Below are 15,043 nucleotides of genomic sequence, written 5' to 3'. Positions count from 1 at the left end.
AAACGGAGCTTTCACCAGCAAGTTGAAATTAAAAAAAAACAAACAACTATTAGAATTGGCAGAAATAAAATTCTTATTTTGAACCCATGAGAGTGTGGCCCCAGAAGTTTTGGCTCTTACAGTTTATCTAGAGGTCTTGCTGGCCCCTGTGCTTTTCTTTCCTAGACCCAACTGCTCAGACCATCAGCTTGAGTTAGTTTGGGGTCAGGGTCCCTTTCTGGTCATATCCCAGACTTCTACCTAACTGTGGGCTCTTCTGGCCCCAGGCTCTGATGTGCTTTCTCTGTTGCTTCCTCTATCATTTCAAGTTCTCCCCGACATTCAGTCCTTTCAGATGGGTCTTTCCAACTCGATCCCCAGTCATCCTTCCTCAGGTTACAAGTCAGCTCACACGTGTCTTGGAGCCATTTCATCTTTTGCCACATTGCTTGTGATCCCAGGTCTTTAATTCCTGCATTTATCTCGATGAATTTCTCTCTGTCCCCTTTGCCTTGTCTGAGACATGTCCCCAGATCAGAAGTTAAGGAGGACTTTTTAAAAATAACTTCATCTTGGTGGATGCCAACTTCTCAAACAGGATCTGTCCGTGGGTCATGACCTTGCTCAACTGAGACTGGGAAGGTTTCTTCTTTTCCTCTCTCAAGAGTAAGTAAGTCCCTCACAATTCTTCTCATGGGCTCAGATCCAAGGAACATGTGGTGATAGTTTAGTCACTAAGTCGTGTCTGACTCTTTGCAACCCCAAGGGCTATAGCCAGCAAGGCTCCTCTGCCCATGGGATTCTCCAAGCAAGGATACTGGTATGGGTTGCCATTTTCTTCTCCAGGCAATCTTCCTGACCCAGGGATCGAACCCAGGTCTCCTGCATTGCAGGCAGTCTCTTTACTGACTGAGCCACCAGGAACCTTGAACATCTAATTCTCACTTATTCCCACAACAGAGGACTGATGGTCTAGCCCTCTCTCTGGAAGGTCTATTGCCTTCCACTTCTCTATGGATCCTGGCATCTCTTATGGAGTCCGGTCTTCAAGCATTTTAAAGCACGGTGGTTATATTGCTATATTTCTGTCACTTTGAATAACAAGCATTGTTGAAACACAGCATGAGCAAGGAGTCTTGACTAAGAGGCATTGAAAGGGGTTATATTGATCAGATGCCTAAAGTAGACAAATGTTTGAAATTTAAGGGTTCTGCAGATCAGTATTTTAACATATTCCTAGGAAGGTTTTAATGACATTAGATGAAAAGGAAGAAAACTAGGAATGAAAGGAAGAAAAACTAGGAATTCAGAGGAAGAAAACTTTGAATGAAAAGGGGGCAGGACAGAAAGAGAGTGCAAAGAACTCAAGGGGCTTCCTTTCTGTTCCTTTGGCTGTGAAGTGACTTCTGTGGGTAGATGTTACCAACACCTATAGCAACAACAGTTTGAGGAAACAACTCAGCAAGGCATTTAGGAGAACAGGAATGCAACGTTTATTTAGTAACTTTCATATGTCAGCTGTTTTTATGCACATCCCATGTGATCCCTTGTCTTGATCTGCCTGAATGGACTGGGCAGCTTATAAATACCAGAAATTTATTTTTCATGCTTCTGGAGGCTGAAGTCCAAAATCATAGCACCTGCAGATCTGGTGTCTAGAGAGCCCACTTCCTCATAAACAGCCATCCTCTCACTGTCACCTCACAAGGCAGAAGGGGACCAGGAAGCCCTCTTGGGCCAATTTTATCAGTGCACTAATCCCATTCATGAGGACCCCATGACCTCATGACCTCCCAAAGCCCCACCTCCTAATGTCATCACCTTGGGAGCTGGGATTTCAACATATGAATTTTGAGGGAGACACAAACATTCAATCTGTAGCATCCCTATAACCTACTGAGTAAAGATTTGAACAAGGAAACTCTTGGATTTCAAAGGGCAGGGTCAGAGAGTGGAACCCAGATTCAAGGCTGGCCTGCTGGCTGACACCTAAAGTCCCCCCTCTAACTTTACTCTTGCATCTCCACTTCAACCCAGATACCCTCATTTGCTTTCCATGGGCCTTCTGTGATTTCAGTTGGGCAAAGCTGTTTGGACTTTTTATTAACAAAGATACTCATGATTTAAGGGAAGTTCTATGACACTCAACCGTAATGATGCCTGCTTCTCTGTTTCATGATTCAGTCTTGCAAAGCCATCGTAATTCAAAGCACTGCTGGCTCAGTAATTCACTTCATTAACGGTGCTGCCTGAATAAAATACACAGCAAGTTAGAAATAAACAAATCTTTGGAAAGTATGATAATGCATTCAGAAAGTACAGAATGTAGACAGAAAGAGGAAGGAAGTGGGAAGAAAACTTTATCAAGATAAAGAGGAGTTTTGTGAGCCCATAAGATGCTTGTATACTATCTTTTTAGACAAAATTTCTGGAAGATTAATTATGACTCTCTCTCGTTTATATCTTTACCTTGATACCGCCTGCTCCCTCACCTCCCATATCCAGTTTATTATGAAGTCCTGTCAGTTTTATGTCCAGAATAGATCTCAAACCTGTCAGCTTCTCTTCCTGCCCATGGATGTTGGCTGTGGGCTTCTGGTCCACTCCTGCACCCTGATGATCTCTTCTTCCAGGCATGGAGGATGGTTGCCCTTTTCTGAAAATTGCTGTGAAATCAGGTCGGGCAGACAGCTAGTTCTGGCCAGGCTGAAGCATCAGATAAAGACTGAGACCTTCCAGCACTTTCTCCTTCTGCCACAACAGTTACAGAGGCAGGTTGTTGAAAGTGCCCTGAGAGTGCAGTATGTGGTATTTCTAGGTCACGTGGAGCACGGCTGCCCTAGAAAGCCACCAAGTGTCTAGTGGCCATTTCATGAGCAAGAAATGTCAGCATGAAAAAAACAAATATCATATATTAACGCATATATATGGAATATAGAAAAATAGTACTGATGAACTGATTTGCAGGGCAGGAATAGAGATGGAGATGAAGAGAATGGACTTGTGTACATGGCAGGGGAAGGAGAGGGTGGGACAAATTGAGAGAGTAGCATGAACATATATACACTATCATGTGTAAAACAGATGCTAGTGAGAAGCTGCTGTGTAGCACAAGGAGCTCAGCTTGGTGCTCTTTGATGACCTAGAGGGGTGGGATGGGGCCTGTGGGAGGCTCAAGAGGGAGGGGATATATGTATACATATAGCTGATTCACTAACAACAACATCATAAAGCAATTATCCCCATTTAAAAAATACATGGTAAAGATTAAATAAATACTAGTATGTGCAAACAAAACAAACAAACAAACAGACTTTTGTGATGGAAAGCACCTGCCAGTGGGCAACCTCTGTGGTCACATCATAATCTGTTCCATCCTGTCTGGCAAAGCCAGGGGCTATCATCTCTCTCCTAGAGCTCCACAGAAGCCTCCTAACTTTCATCTTTTCTGTGGTTCTGCCTCCTTTTGTTTCATCTCTGAGTCAACTTCTTAAAACCTCTTACATGAGGCTACACATATCCATCTTTCCCCTGCCCCCTAACCTTGTCTTGCTGTCCATGTTATTAGGGTTCCTTCTAATCCTAGGGTTCACCAGGCCTGTGTGTCATGGGCCCTGCTTCCTGCTCCAGACACCCTTAAAACTTTCAGTCTTGAGTTTCACTTGCCTCCTTTGAGTTCCTCAAACATTCTGCAGCCTTTGCACGTGCTTTCCCTTCTATTTGGAAATGTTCCCAGCGAAGTAGCACCCTTGGATTACCCTGGGGATCTCCATCCAAATGACACTTTCTCAGAGGCCCCCACATGATGCAGGCAGCTCTGGTTACACTTCACCATGGCATCCACTGCTGTTTTCAGAGTTCTGTCCACAGACCAGAATTTTCTATTCATTTGTGTGGTTTTGTTTGATACACGTTGTTCTCCTTAACCAGACAGGAAGCTCTGCTAGGGAAAGGGGCTGTGTTCTGTGTTTTCCAATTCCATATCCTAAGCCTCCTGTGGCTGTTTCCTAACTCATGTTAGATTCTCAGCAAATATCTTCAGGATGATTAAATAGATGCATTACCAAGAAATCGGAGTTGTGTGCATATTTTTGACATATAGGGAGAGTGATGGTTGATATTTTTTTAACTCTTACTATGGTAGGTATAGTACAAAGTGTTTTTCTTTCCTTTTTTAAAAAATTATTTATTTATTTGGCTTCACTGGGTCTTATGAATAGGCTTTTCCAGTGGCTCTGATGGTAAAGAATCTGCCTGCAGTGCAAGAGACCCAGGTTCGATTCCTGGATTTGAGGATCCCCTGGAGAAGGAAATGGCAACCCACTCCAGTATTCTTGCCTGGAGAATCCCATGGACAGAGGAGCCTAGTGGGCTACAGTCCATGCAGTTGCAAAGAATGAGACATGACTGAACATCTTATTAAGAGTTGAGACATATGGGATCCAGTTCCCTGACCAGGAATGGAGCCCAGCTCCCCTGCATTGGAAGCCTGGAGTCTTAGCCACTGAACCACCAGGGAAGTCCCCCCAGTTGTTTTTCATTGTTTCATCATGTATATATCATGACAATAACACTATAAGGTAAGAACTAGAGATGCAGAAACTGAGGCCTGAGTCAGCTAACTAGTAGCACATGTGTGTCCGCAGGGCTTATTAGGCAGCCCGGCTCCATAACCTGTTTCCTTAACTTGCTTTTTTGATTTGGTTTGTCTCCAGCTCCAGTTTTTCCAGGCTCATACAACAATAACAACAGGTCCTTATATCACAGCTACTGTAATAATTAACGGCCAGATTTATCTTGCCTTCTTTTGAGAGAAAATTATTGATCTTCTGTGTCTGCATGCTTCCTACCAGAGACAACATCTTTTTAAAAATAAAGTCTGTTTACACACACAATGATTAAAACTATTCAATAACTTGTTCAGTTTTATACTAACCTCAAAATATGAAAACTTGAAAATACAGTCTTCCATGGAGAATTTCTTTCTATTTGACTTTATCATGTCAGTGTATTAAAAAATTTAGACCCATCGTCAGAGGTGAAAATATAAATTTCCTTTTCCATGGAGAAATCCAATAATGGGATGAAAATTAGACTTCATTTGGGTACACTTTATCAATAAATCTGATTTTTGTTAACTGTATCTCATAAATTCTTTTAAATCAATCTTTTTTTTTTTTTTCAAATCTTTTTCATGAAACAGCACATATCTGAATGAGAAGTCCCTCCACCTGATGGAGCGATGCCAAAATCTGCAAGCAGGCTTGGAGAGTTTATCTAACAGAACAGGAAAGTAAGTTCTACTCTTCGCATTTAGTTTGATTTTAAAATAAGTGTTTTGTGTCAAAAATGTTTCATAGCATCTTTTTTAAAAATTAGCCTCTTGAAAATTTTTTAATAAATTAATTTTTGGCTGTGCTGGGTCTTTGTTGCTGCGAGGGCTTTTCTCTAGCTGTGGTGTTCAGGCTTCTCGTTGAGGTGGCTTCCCTGGTTTTGGAGCACAGGCTTTAGGGCATGTGGGCTTCAGAAGCTGTGGTTCCCAGGCTCTAGAGCACAGGCTCAGTAGTTGTGGCAAACGGGCTTAGTTGCTCCATGGCATGTGGGATCTTCCTGGATCAGGGATCTAGCCCATGTCTCATGCATTGGTAGGGAGATTCTTAACCACTGAGCCACCAGGGAAGGCCCAAGCTCTTCATAGTCCCTGGATATCATGCTTGAATTTTTCTGCATCCAGCTCAGGCCTTTGGGAAAAGTGCCTTCTTGAAGCTTTTCTTATATGAGTCAGTTTGAGCTGGCCACTGTTTTTGCCAAGACCCTTGCTTATGATAGATTGGTCAGAACTAATACTTGTAAATGCTTCTTTTCTTAATTTTTTAATACTTATTTTTATTCATTTATTTATTTATTTAGCTATGCTGGGTGTTAGTTGTGGCATGCAGGATCTAGTTCCCTGACCAGAAATCAAACCCAGGTGTGCCCTGCATTGGAAGCAAGGCTTCCCTGGTAGCCACTGGACCAGCAGGGAAGTCCCATGCAAATGCCTTTTTTCTTGCACAATAAGTACAATGAATTTTGAGGTGGATGTAAAGTAACTCATGCATTGTAGATGGTGCTGCACATCCGTTTTGATCATGTTGGAGCCATTGTTTTCCTGGTTTGTTGGGCTCTTTCTCAAACTTTTACTGAAGGACTAAAATTCCAAACCTCTTGCACCATCCTCCATGCATCAGATCTGTGGCGCCACACCTTATGAATAGTAGAACTTGGAAAAATTGGTCCTTACTCTCCCATTCCCTTTGACAAACTGTCTGTATTCATTGCCTGATGTGGGAATCAGTGTGTAAAAGTTACAATGGACTGTCTTCGACTCTCTCTGTGACGAACTATTCAATATTTTTGCTCCCCAAAGTGACAAAAATGCTCAATGTAACAATGAGCCATTGCTGTACTTTGGAGAAAAGCACTTGCATCAGCATGGCAGAGTGTTCTTTAATCATGGAAGGTGATTTGTTTTCAACACAAAGAATTAAAAAAAAAATTTTGGCCGCACCCCACAGCATAGGAGACTTTAGTTCCCTGACCAGGGCTGGAACCCATGCTTCCTACATTAGAAGGCAGAGTCTTTTTTTTGTGTGTGTGTGATTGATCAATTTACATGTAAAAAATAATTGTAACAAATTATACTAACAAAACATGAGAAAGTTTGACATATACATGGCATATCCAAAAGAGTTTTCATGTAATATTTTGGATCTGCTTCATTTGAACTTTGTATAACTACTTTTTTTTATTTTTATTTTTATTTTTACTTTGTTTTACTTTATAATACTGTATTGGTTTTGCCATACATTGGCATGAATCCACCACGGGTATGTATGCGTTCCCAAACATGAACCCCCCTCCCACCAGAAGGCAGAGTCTTAACCAGTGGACCACCAGGGAAGACCCCACTGCAAAGAATTTTACAACTCTTTTATGGGCATCAACAAATACGGTTAACTGCAGTATGCTGATGAGATTGCCTGGGCATAGTTTGCTCTCTCACTTTTTTCCTATTGTTTTGGATTTGATGTTAAGACTTTTTCTCAGTTGTTGTTTAGGGGGATACCTTTCCATGATCTGCACAATTTTCACCCAGCTCATATAATTAGCCTGCACTAGTATTCTGTTTGGCAAAAGTCTAGAGAAAGTAGGCAGGACCTGACCATTGTTATGAAAGTGTTATTTTGCTCATAGGAGACTAATTTGTTCAATAGTATTGTCTATTGTCAGGAATTGTACATTCTGCGACCAGCGCTGATGCAGAGGTACAGGGGACAATTGGAAAAGCTATTCAGTGTGTGGTAAAAAAAGCAATTACATTTTCTTAGAAATAATAATTTAGCTCTGTTTTTGTCATGGTCTGTTAAAGACGTAGAATTTCCTCTTTCTTCAGTCAATTTTCCCCTTTCAGATGCTAACATAGAATTTAAGAAGATGGTGTTAAAGTGGGAGGGAGCAGTGCTCTTTCTCCCACTGGTCTTTTAAAATTAATTAATTAACTTTAATTGGAGGATAATTACTTTACAATATTGTGTTGGTTTTGCCATACATCAACATGAATCGGTTGACTACATTTTTGAGTGAAAGAAAGCTAATGGTTGGCATTGGGAAAACCATCGGATTCTTTATTTTCTGTGTAAGGCTGTGAGCTCCAGGACTGTGAGTTCGTGGTTCTGTCTGTGGTGCCTATTGCAGGACTCAGCACATAGTAGTTACTCAGCAAATGTTTTTGGAATTAAATTACTAAATGAATAAATATACTTCTTAGGTCTTCAAAGGATTTTTCTTCACCATCTCTAACTCTGTCCATAAACTTCAGTTCCTTTTTGAAAACTATTTTTAACTTCTCTGGCTCTTTCTCTTTGAATCTGAAGTTTTCTGTTTTTTCCTGCCTCATCCTTTCTCCTTGAATGTTTCTCTCGGTTTCTCCATCTCAATCCTTTTTACCAGGTGTCTCCTGGATAGAATATTATACCGTACTAAAATGCTGCCTAGCCATCTTATCACTGCATCTTATCACTTGCGTTTTTCAGTATGGCAAAGAATATTTGTGATCTTTTCTGCTTACTTTTTAAAAAATGATAATTGTGTGGATGTTCAAGTTGTCTATCTTAGTCCACATCGTTTCAGACCAATGAGCTGATTTTTCAAGAGCAAATACTTCAGAGGGGCTGACACAGGAAATGATCTCATTCCTCCCCCTGTTGGGTTTTGCTGCCTCTGCCACTGTGCAATTGTCTTTCTGTGTTCCTCTTCCTTTTTCCCAGATGATCGTGGAACCCAAAAAGGTTACATCTATATTTGTTCAGTCTCTCCCATCTGGTCGGGGTAGATGAACTGCTCTAACAGAATCTCCCCAAACAGATTATCATATCAAAATCTTGTGTTCTCTCTCATACCATGTTCAGTATAGACCTTCCTTGTTGATCGAACAACTCTTCTCTGACTACTGACTCAGGGATTCTGGATCCTTCCATCCTATGATGCAGACGTCTTCAACAGGTGATCTGAGGGTTGCTGCAGAAGCAGAGGGTGCTATAGAGAAGGTACACACAGCTTGGAGGGGACATGCATAACTTCCCATCATATCCCACTGGCTGGAACCAGCCTACCTATATGTTTGGGGTCATGTGATTGGGATTGGCCAATAGAATGTGAGTGTGGTTGTCTCATGATGGGCATGAGGGTTGTAGTGCCCAGCTGGGGTGCCATATAGCAACAGCTACATGATTTGGAAAGAGAGCACCAGTCAGTGACGTCAACCAGGTATTTCTGCACCATATGCATTAAATATTAAATAGTTCAGCTGTTCTTATTATTGTATTGACAACAGATCCCTCAGGTCTTCCTTAAAGATGAAAGGAAACATTTTGCTTAAACAATATCTTACATCCTCTGAATGCTTGAATAGTGCTCTTGGTGAAAGGAGAGATTTAGAGATCTTCTTACAGAATGTAAGCCACTGCCCTACATCTTCCTGTGCAGTCATGAGGGCATGAAAAAGCCTCTTGCCTTCAAATAGCTTTTCTTGGTAAAATTCAAATTCTCACAATTAAGCTTGGAACAAAGGCTTGCATCAGCTAGGTGTGGCTTGAACCATACACTGCTGGGTGAGTGTGTATGTCTGATGAGCTGTTTCATGCTGTACCATTTAAAATTACCGAGAACAGCAGAATTTTCTGAAAGGATCATCTTAATGGGGCATCATAAAGATGTTTGTTCGAAGGCTCTGTTTGCAAGGTGAAAGGCAAAGTGAATTGAAGACTGGCCCTAACTGTTCTTCCTGTTTATTATCTTGGGGAGCACAGCGTGACCTGAATTGCAGCTTGAAAAGAAGAAGTATAAATTATGGTAGATCAGGCTTCAAAACACATGACTCTGAACATATCACTTGACAGCCTGCTAACAATGCAAGTATTGCTAAATTTTAAGTTGTCTGTCAGGAAAAATGAAGTGTGGTCATAGACAAGATTTTCTTGGCATAGAGTGATATATGTCTTGTCCACTCAGCTTTAAATCTATGGTGCTTTCATTGCCTCTTCAAGAGATATCCACATTTTTGTGTCTTTTCACCTCTGACCCTTTAGTTTGCCTTTTCTGGTCAGTTTTTGAGGGCTCAGGAATCTATCCCTCCTTCCTTTCCTTGTCAGAAAGGAGACGTTAACACAAAACAGCCTTTCATACCAACATGGTGTGTTCTTCATATCATGGGGCATACCTGTTGGTAACCAAAGCAGTGGCTCTGTTTACTGATACAAAATTTTAAGTTGGGTGGGTGAACTGATAACAAGGCTGTAATAGAAGTCTCTGAAAACTTCTTTTTTGTGTGTGCAAAATCTGTCAAGGTGGTTTAGCCATCATTCTGTACCTCAAAGAGAACATAAGAAGTAAGCAATCATACAATTTAAGAACTTGAGGGAATGAATAGTCTCTTAAATTCTTTTGATCCATATACCTTTTTATATATACCCTTTTATTTTATATATACCTTTTTATTTTTCTAAGCAATCAAATTCCCTCAGTTTAAAGATAAAAATAGGATTGTGACTTTTTTCAGAGTCAGGCAATCAGTTAATGGGAAGGAGGAAAATAAAATATTTTGTGTGTGGTTGTTGATGCTGGAAGTTAACCAGCATAATTCTAATCTGACTTCCTTAGTTAATACTTGGCAGGAGTTGCTTAGTATCATTTGTTACCATGCTGATAATTGGAATAGTGTATTAAGTGTTTGTCAGTGGAAATAAAACTGAATTTTCCCTCAGAGAAAAATTGAAACACTGACTTCTGCGTTATACTACAATCTTGATTATGTATTCACATCAGAAGGATTCCTAGTACTTGCTCAAATAGCAAGTCATTTGAAGGAAACCTTTAATAGGAAAACAGTGACAATAAAAATAATCACACTTATTTAAGGTCATTAAGAAATAATTGGAAATAATCATTTCCAATTTCAGAAGTGAGATGGAGAAAGAAAGCAAATCTATTGCACTTGTTCACCATTTTCAAATATAACAAGTATTATTAAGGGTATTGTTTATCTACTATTTCTGGTAGCCAGACTTCCAAGATGGTGCCCACTAGTCCTTCCTTCCTGGTGTTTACGTGTTTTTCCCCTGCCTCACTAAAGGGGACTGCCCTGTGTAACCAATACAATATCATAGGAATAAAGAGGTGTGATTTCAAGGTCAGGTCGTAGAGTGTTTGATAATTCTGCCTTGTCTTCTCTTAGGTTGCTTGCTCTGGTGTCATGGGGACATTGAGAGGTCCACATACCTGAGGTCTTCCGCCAATAGCCAGGACCACTTTGTCAGCCATGTCAATGAGCCTCCCTGGAAGTAGATACTTCAACCTCAACCTACATCTTGACTTTACAATCTAATGAGCTACTAGCCCAGAATTATCTAACTAACCTACTCGTGAATTCCTGACCTATACAAACTGGGCAGTAATAGTTTATTGTTGTAAAACTAAGCCACTGAGTTTTAGAGTAATTTATAATATAACCGTGGATAACTAACTGGCCACTCAATTCATAATCCTTTATGCTATTATATTTTTATCATAATGACAGTTTTTATAATGACATTTGTGTGTGGTTGTTGATGTTGGAAAATAACCAGCATAATTCTAATTGGAATCCCTTAGTTGATACTTGGCAAGAATTGCTTAGTATCATCTGTTACCATACTGAAGATTGAAATAGTGTATTATTTTAAGTGTTTGTCAGTGGAAACAGGGGCTTTCCCCAAGGATCAGCTGGTAAGAACCCAGATGGCATTGCAGGAGACACAAGAGACACAGGTTCGATCCCTGGGTCGGGAAGGTCCCCTGGAGTAGGAAATAGCAACCCACTCAGTATTCTTGCCTGGAAAATTCCATGGACAGAGGAGCCTGGCAGACTATAGTCCGTGGGATCACAAAGAGTCAGACACAATTGAGCTACTGAACATGTTTGCAGTGGAAACAAAACTGAATTTTCAGTAGTGGTAATAACAGCTATTTTTGTGGACATACTGTATGCAAGGAAATGTAAGTATATCTATAGTCTTTGCAGTATTTCTTCAGAGTAAGTTTCATCATTCTAATTCCACAAGTGTAAGTGATGAACTCAGAGGGTTTTAAAATGGCTTGCAAACATGAGATGGTTAGAAGTGGCATATCCAGGGCTTGGATAAAATTCTGACTATTCTGTTCTCGCTACTGTATGGCTCCATTCTTAATGAAAACAGAATTACAAGTCACAAATACAGGAAGAGAAAGGCATTTGACTTTATAGTGCAAAGCTACTTAAAAGCAATCTTTATCCAAAATACTAAGTATATACTTACTTTGCTCACATTCTGTTACTTATTCTACTTAAGCGTCTGTAATGTAAATATATGCAGGTAAGCTTTATCTTGCACAATTACCCTAACTGTAACTTGGGGATCAGTGTGACTTCTCTTGGTAAGGTCATGGCAGATGGCTAATTATTGTCATATTTCAAAACTAATATCTGAAACATTTGGGTGTTTTATGTTCTAATTATATATTAAATTTCAATTTCAGAAACACACAGCAGCTTCTCTGTGCCCAGCACTACAACAGGCACAGAGACAATTGTTCTCAACCTGGAGATGTGTATCAGACTCCCTGGAAGGTTTTTCTAAGTATGCATGGTTGCGAACAGTTTAACTCTTGCCTAAGGGACATGGCGATAAAGAAGTTATTTTTACTCCTTAGCAGCTCACAGTACATTAATAAAGTCAAGGACTTCCCTGGTGGTCCAGTGGTTAAGACACTATGCTTCCATTGTAGGGGGAGCAGGTTCAATCCCTGGTCAGGGAACTAAGATCCCACATGCTACTCTGTGTGGCAAAAAAAAAAAAAAAAAAAAAAAAAGAAAGAAAAGAAAAGAAAACAAAAACACAAGAAACAAAAAAAACAAAAAAAGAAAGTCATATATTTACAATACTTTGTCTTCTCCTTCTCATTCTCTGTAGATTTCTTGTCATTTCCCTTTACTTTTGACCCTAAAGTGTCCCAGAATTCAGTCTTCCAGTCTCATTTATCTTCCTTCTCAGACCTGTAGGACTTCATTTAACCTCATGAATTTTAACTGCCATCTACCTACTGATGACGCCCAAATTTATATTTGGACCTCTTTCCAGATTCATATTACCTCTACCCAGTCAACTCTTTCCTGCGATACTCATAAGGAATCTCAAACCTTTTACGTCTCACAGGATCTCCTGGATTGCTCCCTGAATTATATACTTCATCACTGTTCCCTGTTCAGTTAATGGCAAGTCTGTTCTTCCAGTGCTCAGACCTAAATGCTTGGGGTTATTCTTGCCTCCTTTATTTTTATCTATCTACCTATCATTAACTCTTACTGGCAACCTTGAAGTCACACCCAGAAGTGAATAATTCCTTACTCACTTTATCACTTCCACCCTAGTCCAAGCCATCTTTATTTCAATATTGGCAAACATCTCTAATTCTTCTAGCTTTTATTCCTGCTGTCTCGGAGGAATATTCTCAATGAAGTAGACAGTTGGAACCCTTTAAAATGTGAGTTAGATCAGGTCACTTTTCTGTTCTATTGTCTTCCCGTTTCACTCAAAATAAAAGACAGAATTCTTACAGCAGCCTGCAAAGTCCTGGCTGCTGCTGCTGCTAAGTCACTTCAGTCGTGTCTGACTCTGTGCCCAGAGACGGCAGCCCACCAGGCTCTGCCGTCCCTGGGATTCTCCAGGCAAGAACACTGGAGTGGGTTGCCGTTTCCTTCTCTGATGCATGAAAGTGAAAAGTGAAAGTGAAGTCGCTCAGTCATGTCCAACTCTTAGCGACTCCATGGACCGCAGCCTACCAGGCTCCTCCGTCCATGGGATTTTCCAGGCAAGAGTACTGGAGTGGGGTGCAGCACTTCTCAAATATACGTGTAATATATTTGCCAATAAAAAACACAAAGAGGATGGTAGAAGCAAAGTATCAGGCTAAGGAAATGACTACAAATGGTAAAGTAACAAACATAATAATATATAGTTGGTTTATAACATTAATAATGTAATATTGTATAACAAAAATTCAACACAAAGAAGAAAAAGGGAAGAGAGCTATGTGAGTATTATTTCTATATATCAGTACAGTTAAACTAGTACAAATTGAAAGCTGATTCTGATAAGATATATATCGTAAAGCCTAGAGCAACCACTAAAAATAGCTTAAATTATTAAAGATGTCATGCCAATGTATGACAAAAACCACCACAGTATTGTAAAGTAATTAGCCTCCAATTAAAATAAATAAATTAATTTACATTTTTAAAAAATTAAAAAAAAAGTTAATTGGCAGAGGTAAATCTTACTGTATCAGTTCAGTTCAGTTCAGTTCAGTTGCTCAGTCGTGTCCGACTCTTTGCGACCCCATGAATTGCAGCACGCCAGGCCTCCCTGTCCATCACCATTTCCCGAAGTTCACTCAAACTCGAGTCCATCAAGTCTGTGATGCTATCCAGCCATCCCATCCTCGGTCGTCCCCTTCTCCTACTGCCCCCAATCCCTCCCAGCATCAGAGTATTTTCCAATGAGTCAACTCTTCTCATGAGGTGCCCAAAGTACTGGAGTTTCAGCTTCAGCATCATTCCCTCCAAAGAAATCCCAGGGTTGATCTCCTTCAGAATGGACTGGTTGGATCTCCTTGCAGTCCAAGGGACTCTCAAGAGTCTTCTCCAACACCACAGTTCAAAAGCATCAATTCTTCGACGCTCAGCCTTCTTCACAGTCCAACTCTCACATCCATACATGACCACAGGAAAAACCATAGCCTTGACTAGAAGGACCTTAGTCGGCAAAGTAATGTCCCTGCTTTTGAATATACTATCTAGGTTGGTCATAACTTTTCTTCCAAGGAGTAAGCGTCTTTTAATTTCATGGCTGCAGTCACCATCTGCAGTGATTTTGGAGCCCAAAAACATAAAGTCTGACACTGTTTCCACTGTTTCCCCATCTATTTCCCATGAAGTGATGGGACCGGATGCCATGATCTTCGTTTTCTGAATGTTGAGCTTTAAGCCAACTTTTTCACTGTCCTCTTTCACTTTCATCAAGAGGCTTTTAGCTCCTCTTCACTTTCTGCCATAAGGGTGGTGTCATCTGCATATCTGAGGTTATTAATATTTCTCCCAGCAATCTTGATTCCAGCTTGTGTTTCTTCCAGTCCAGCATTTCTCATGATGTATTCTGCATATAAGTTAAATAAGCAAGGTGTATCAGTAGTAACATTAAATATGACTGGATTAAATCATGTAATCAAAAGGCAGAGATTGTCAGATTGGATTAAAAAGCATGCTCAAATTATATGCTACCTATAGAGGACACATTTTGGATTCAAATATACAAATAGATTGAAAGTAAAAGGATAGAGAAATATATCATGTGCAAACAGTAACCACAAAAGAGCTGGAATGAGTCTTCCCTGGAGGTCCAGTAGTTAAGACTTTGCCTTCCAATGCCGGGGATAGAGGTTCAATCCCTTG

The 15,043-nt window shown here is 40.3% G+C and overlaps 1 protein-coding gene across 1 annotated transcript in view; it reads left to right on the top strand.

Moving 5' to 3' along the window:
• ST8SIA6 (ST8 alpha-N-acetyl-neuraminide alpha-2,8-sialyltransferase 6) overlaps window positions 1–15,043 on the top strand; it is a 146,725-nt gene that overhangs the window by 74,508 nt on the left and 57,174 nt on the right. Inside the window, exon 3 of the mRNA XM_042230593.2 lies at window positions 5,183–5,272. Coding sequence (XP_042086527.2) covers window positions 5,183–5,272 — 90 coding nt within the window. The remainder of the gene's footprint in view (window positions 1–5,182; window positions 5,273–15,043) is intronic.

Source organism: Ovis aries, chromosome 13 (genome assembly GCF_016772045.2).
Source record: "Ovis aries strain OAR_USU_Benz2616 breed Rambouillet chromosome 13, ARS-UI_Ramb_v3.0, whole genome shotgun sequence".
NCBI lineage: Eukaryota > Metazoa > Chordata > Mammalia > Artiodactyla > Bovidae > Ovis > Ovis aries.
Note: the sequence above shows the minus strand (reverse complement) of the source record. Positions and strands in the feature narration are given on the sequence as shown.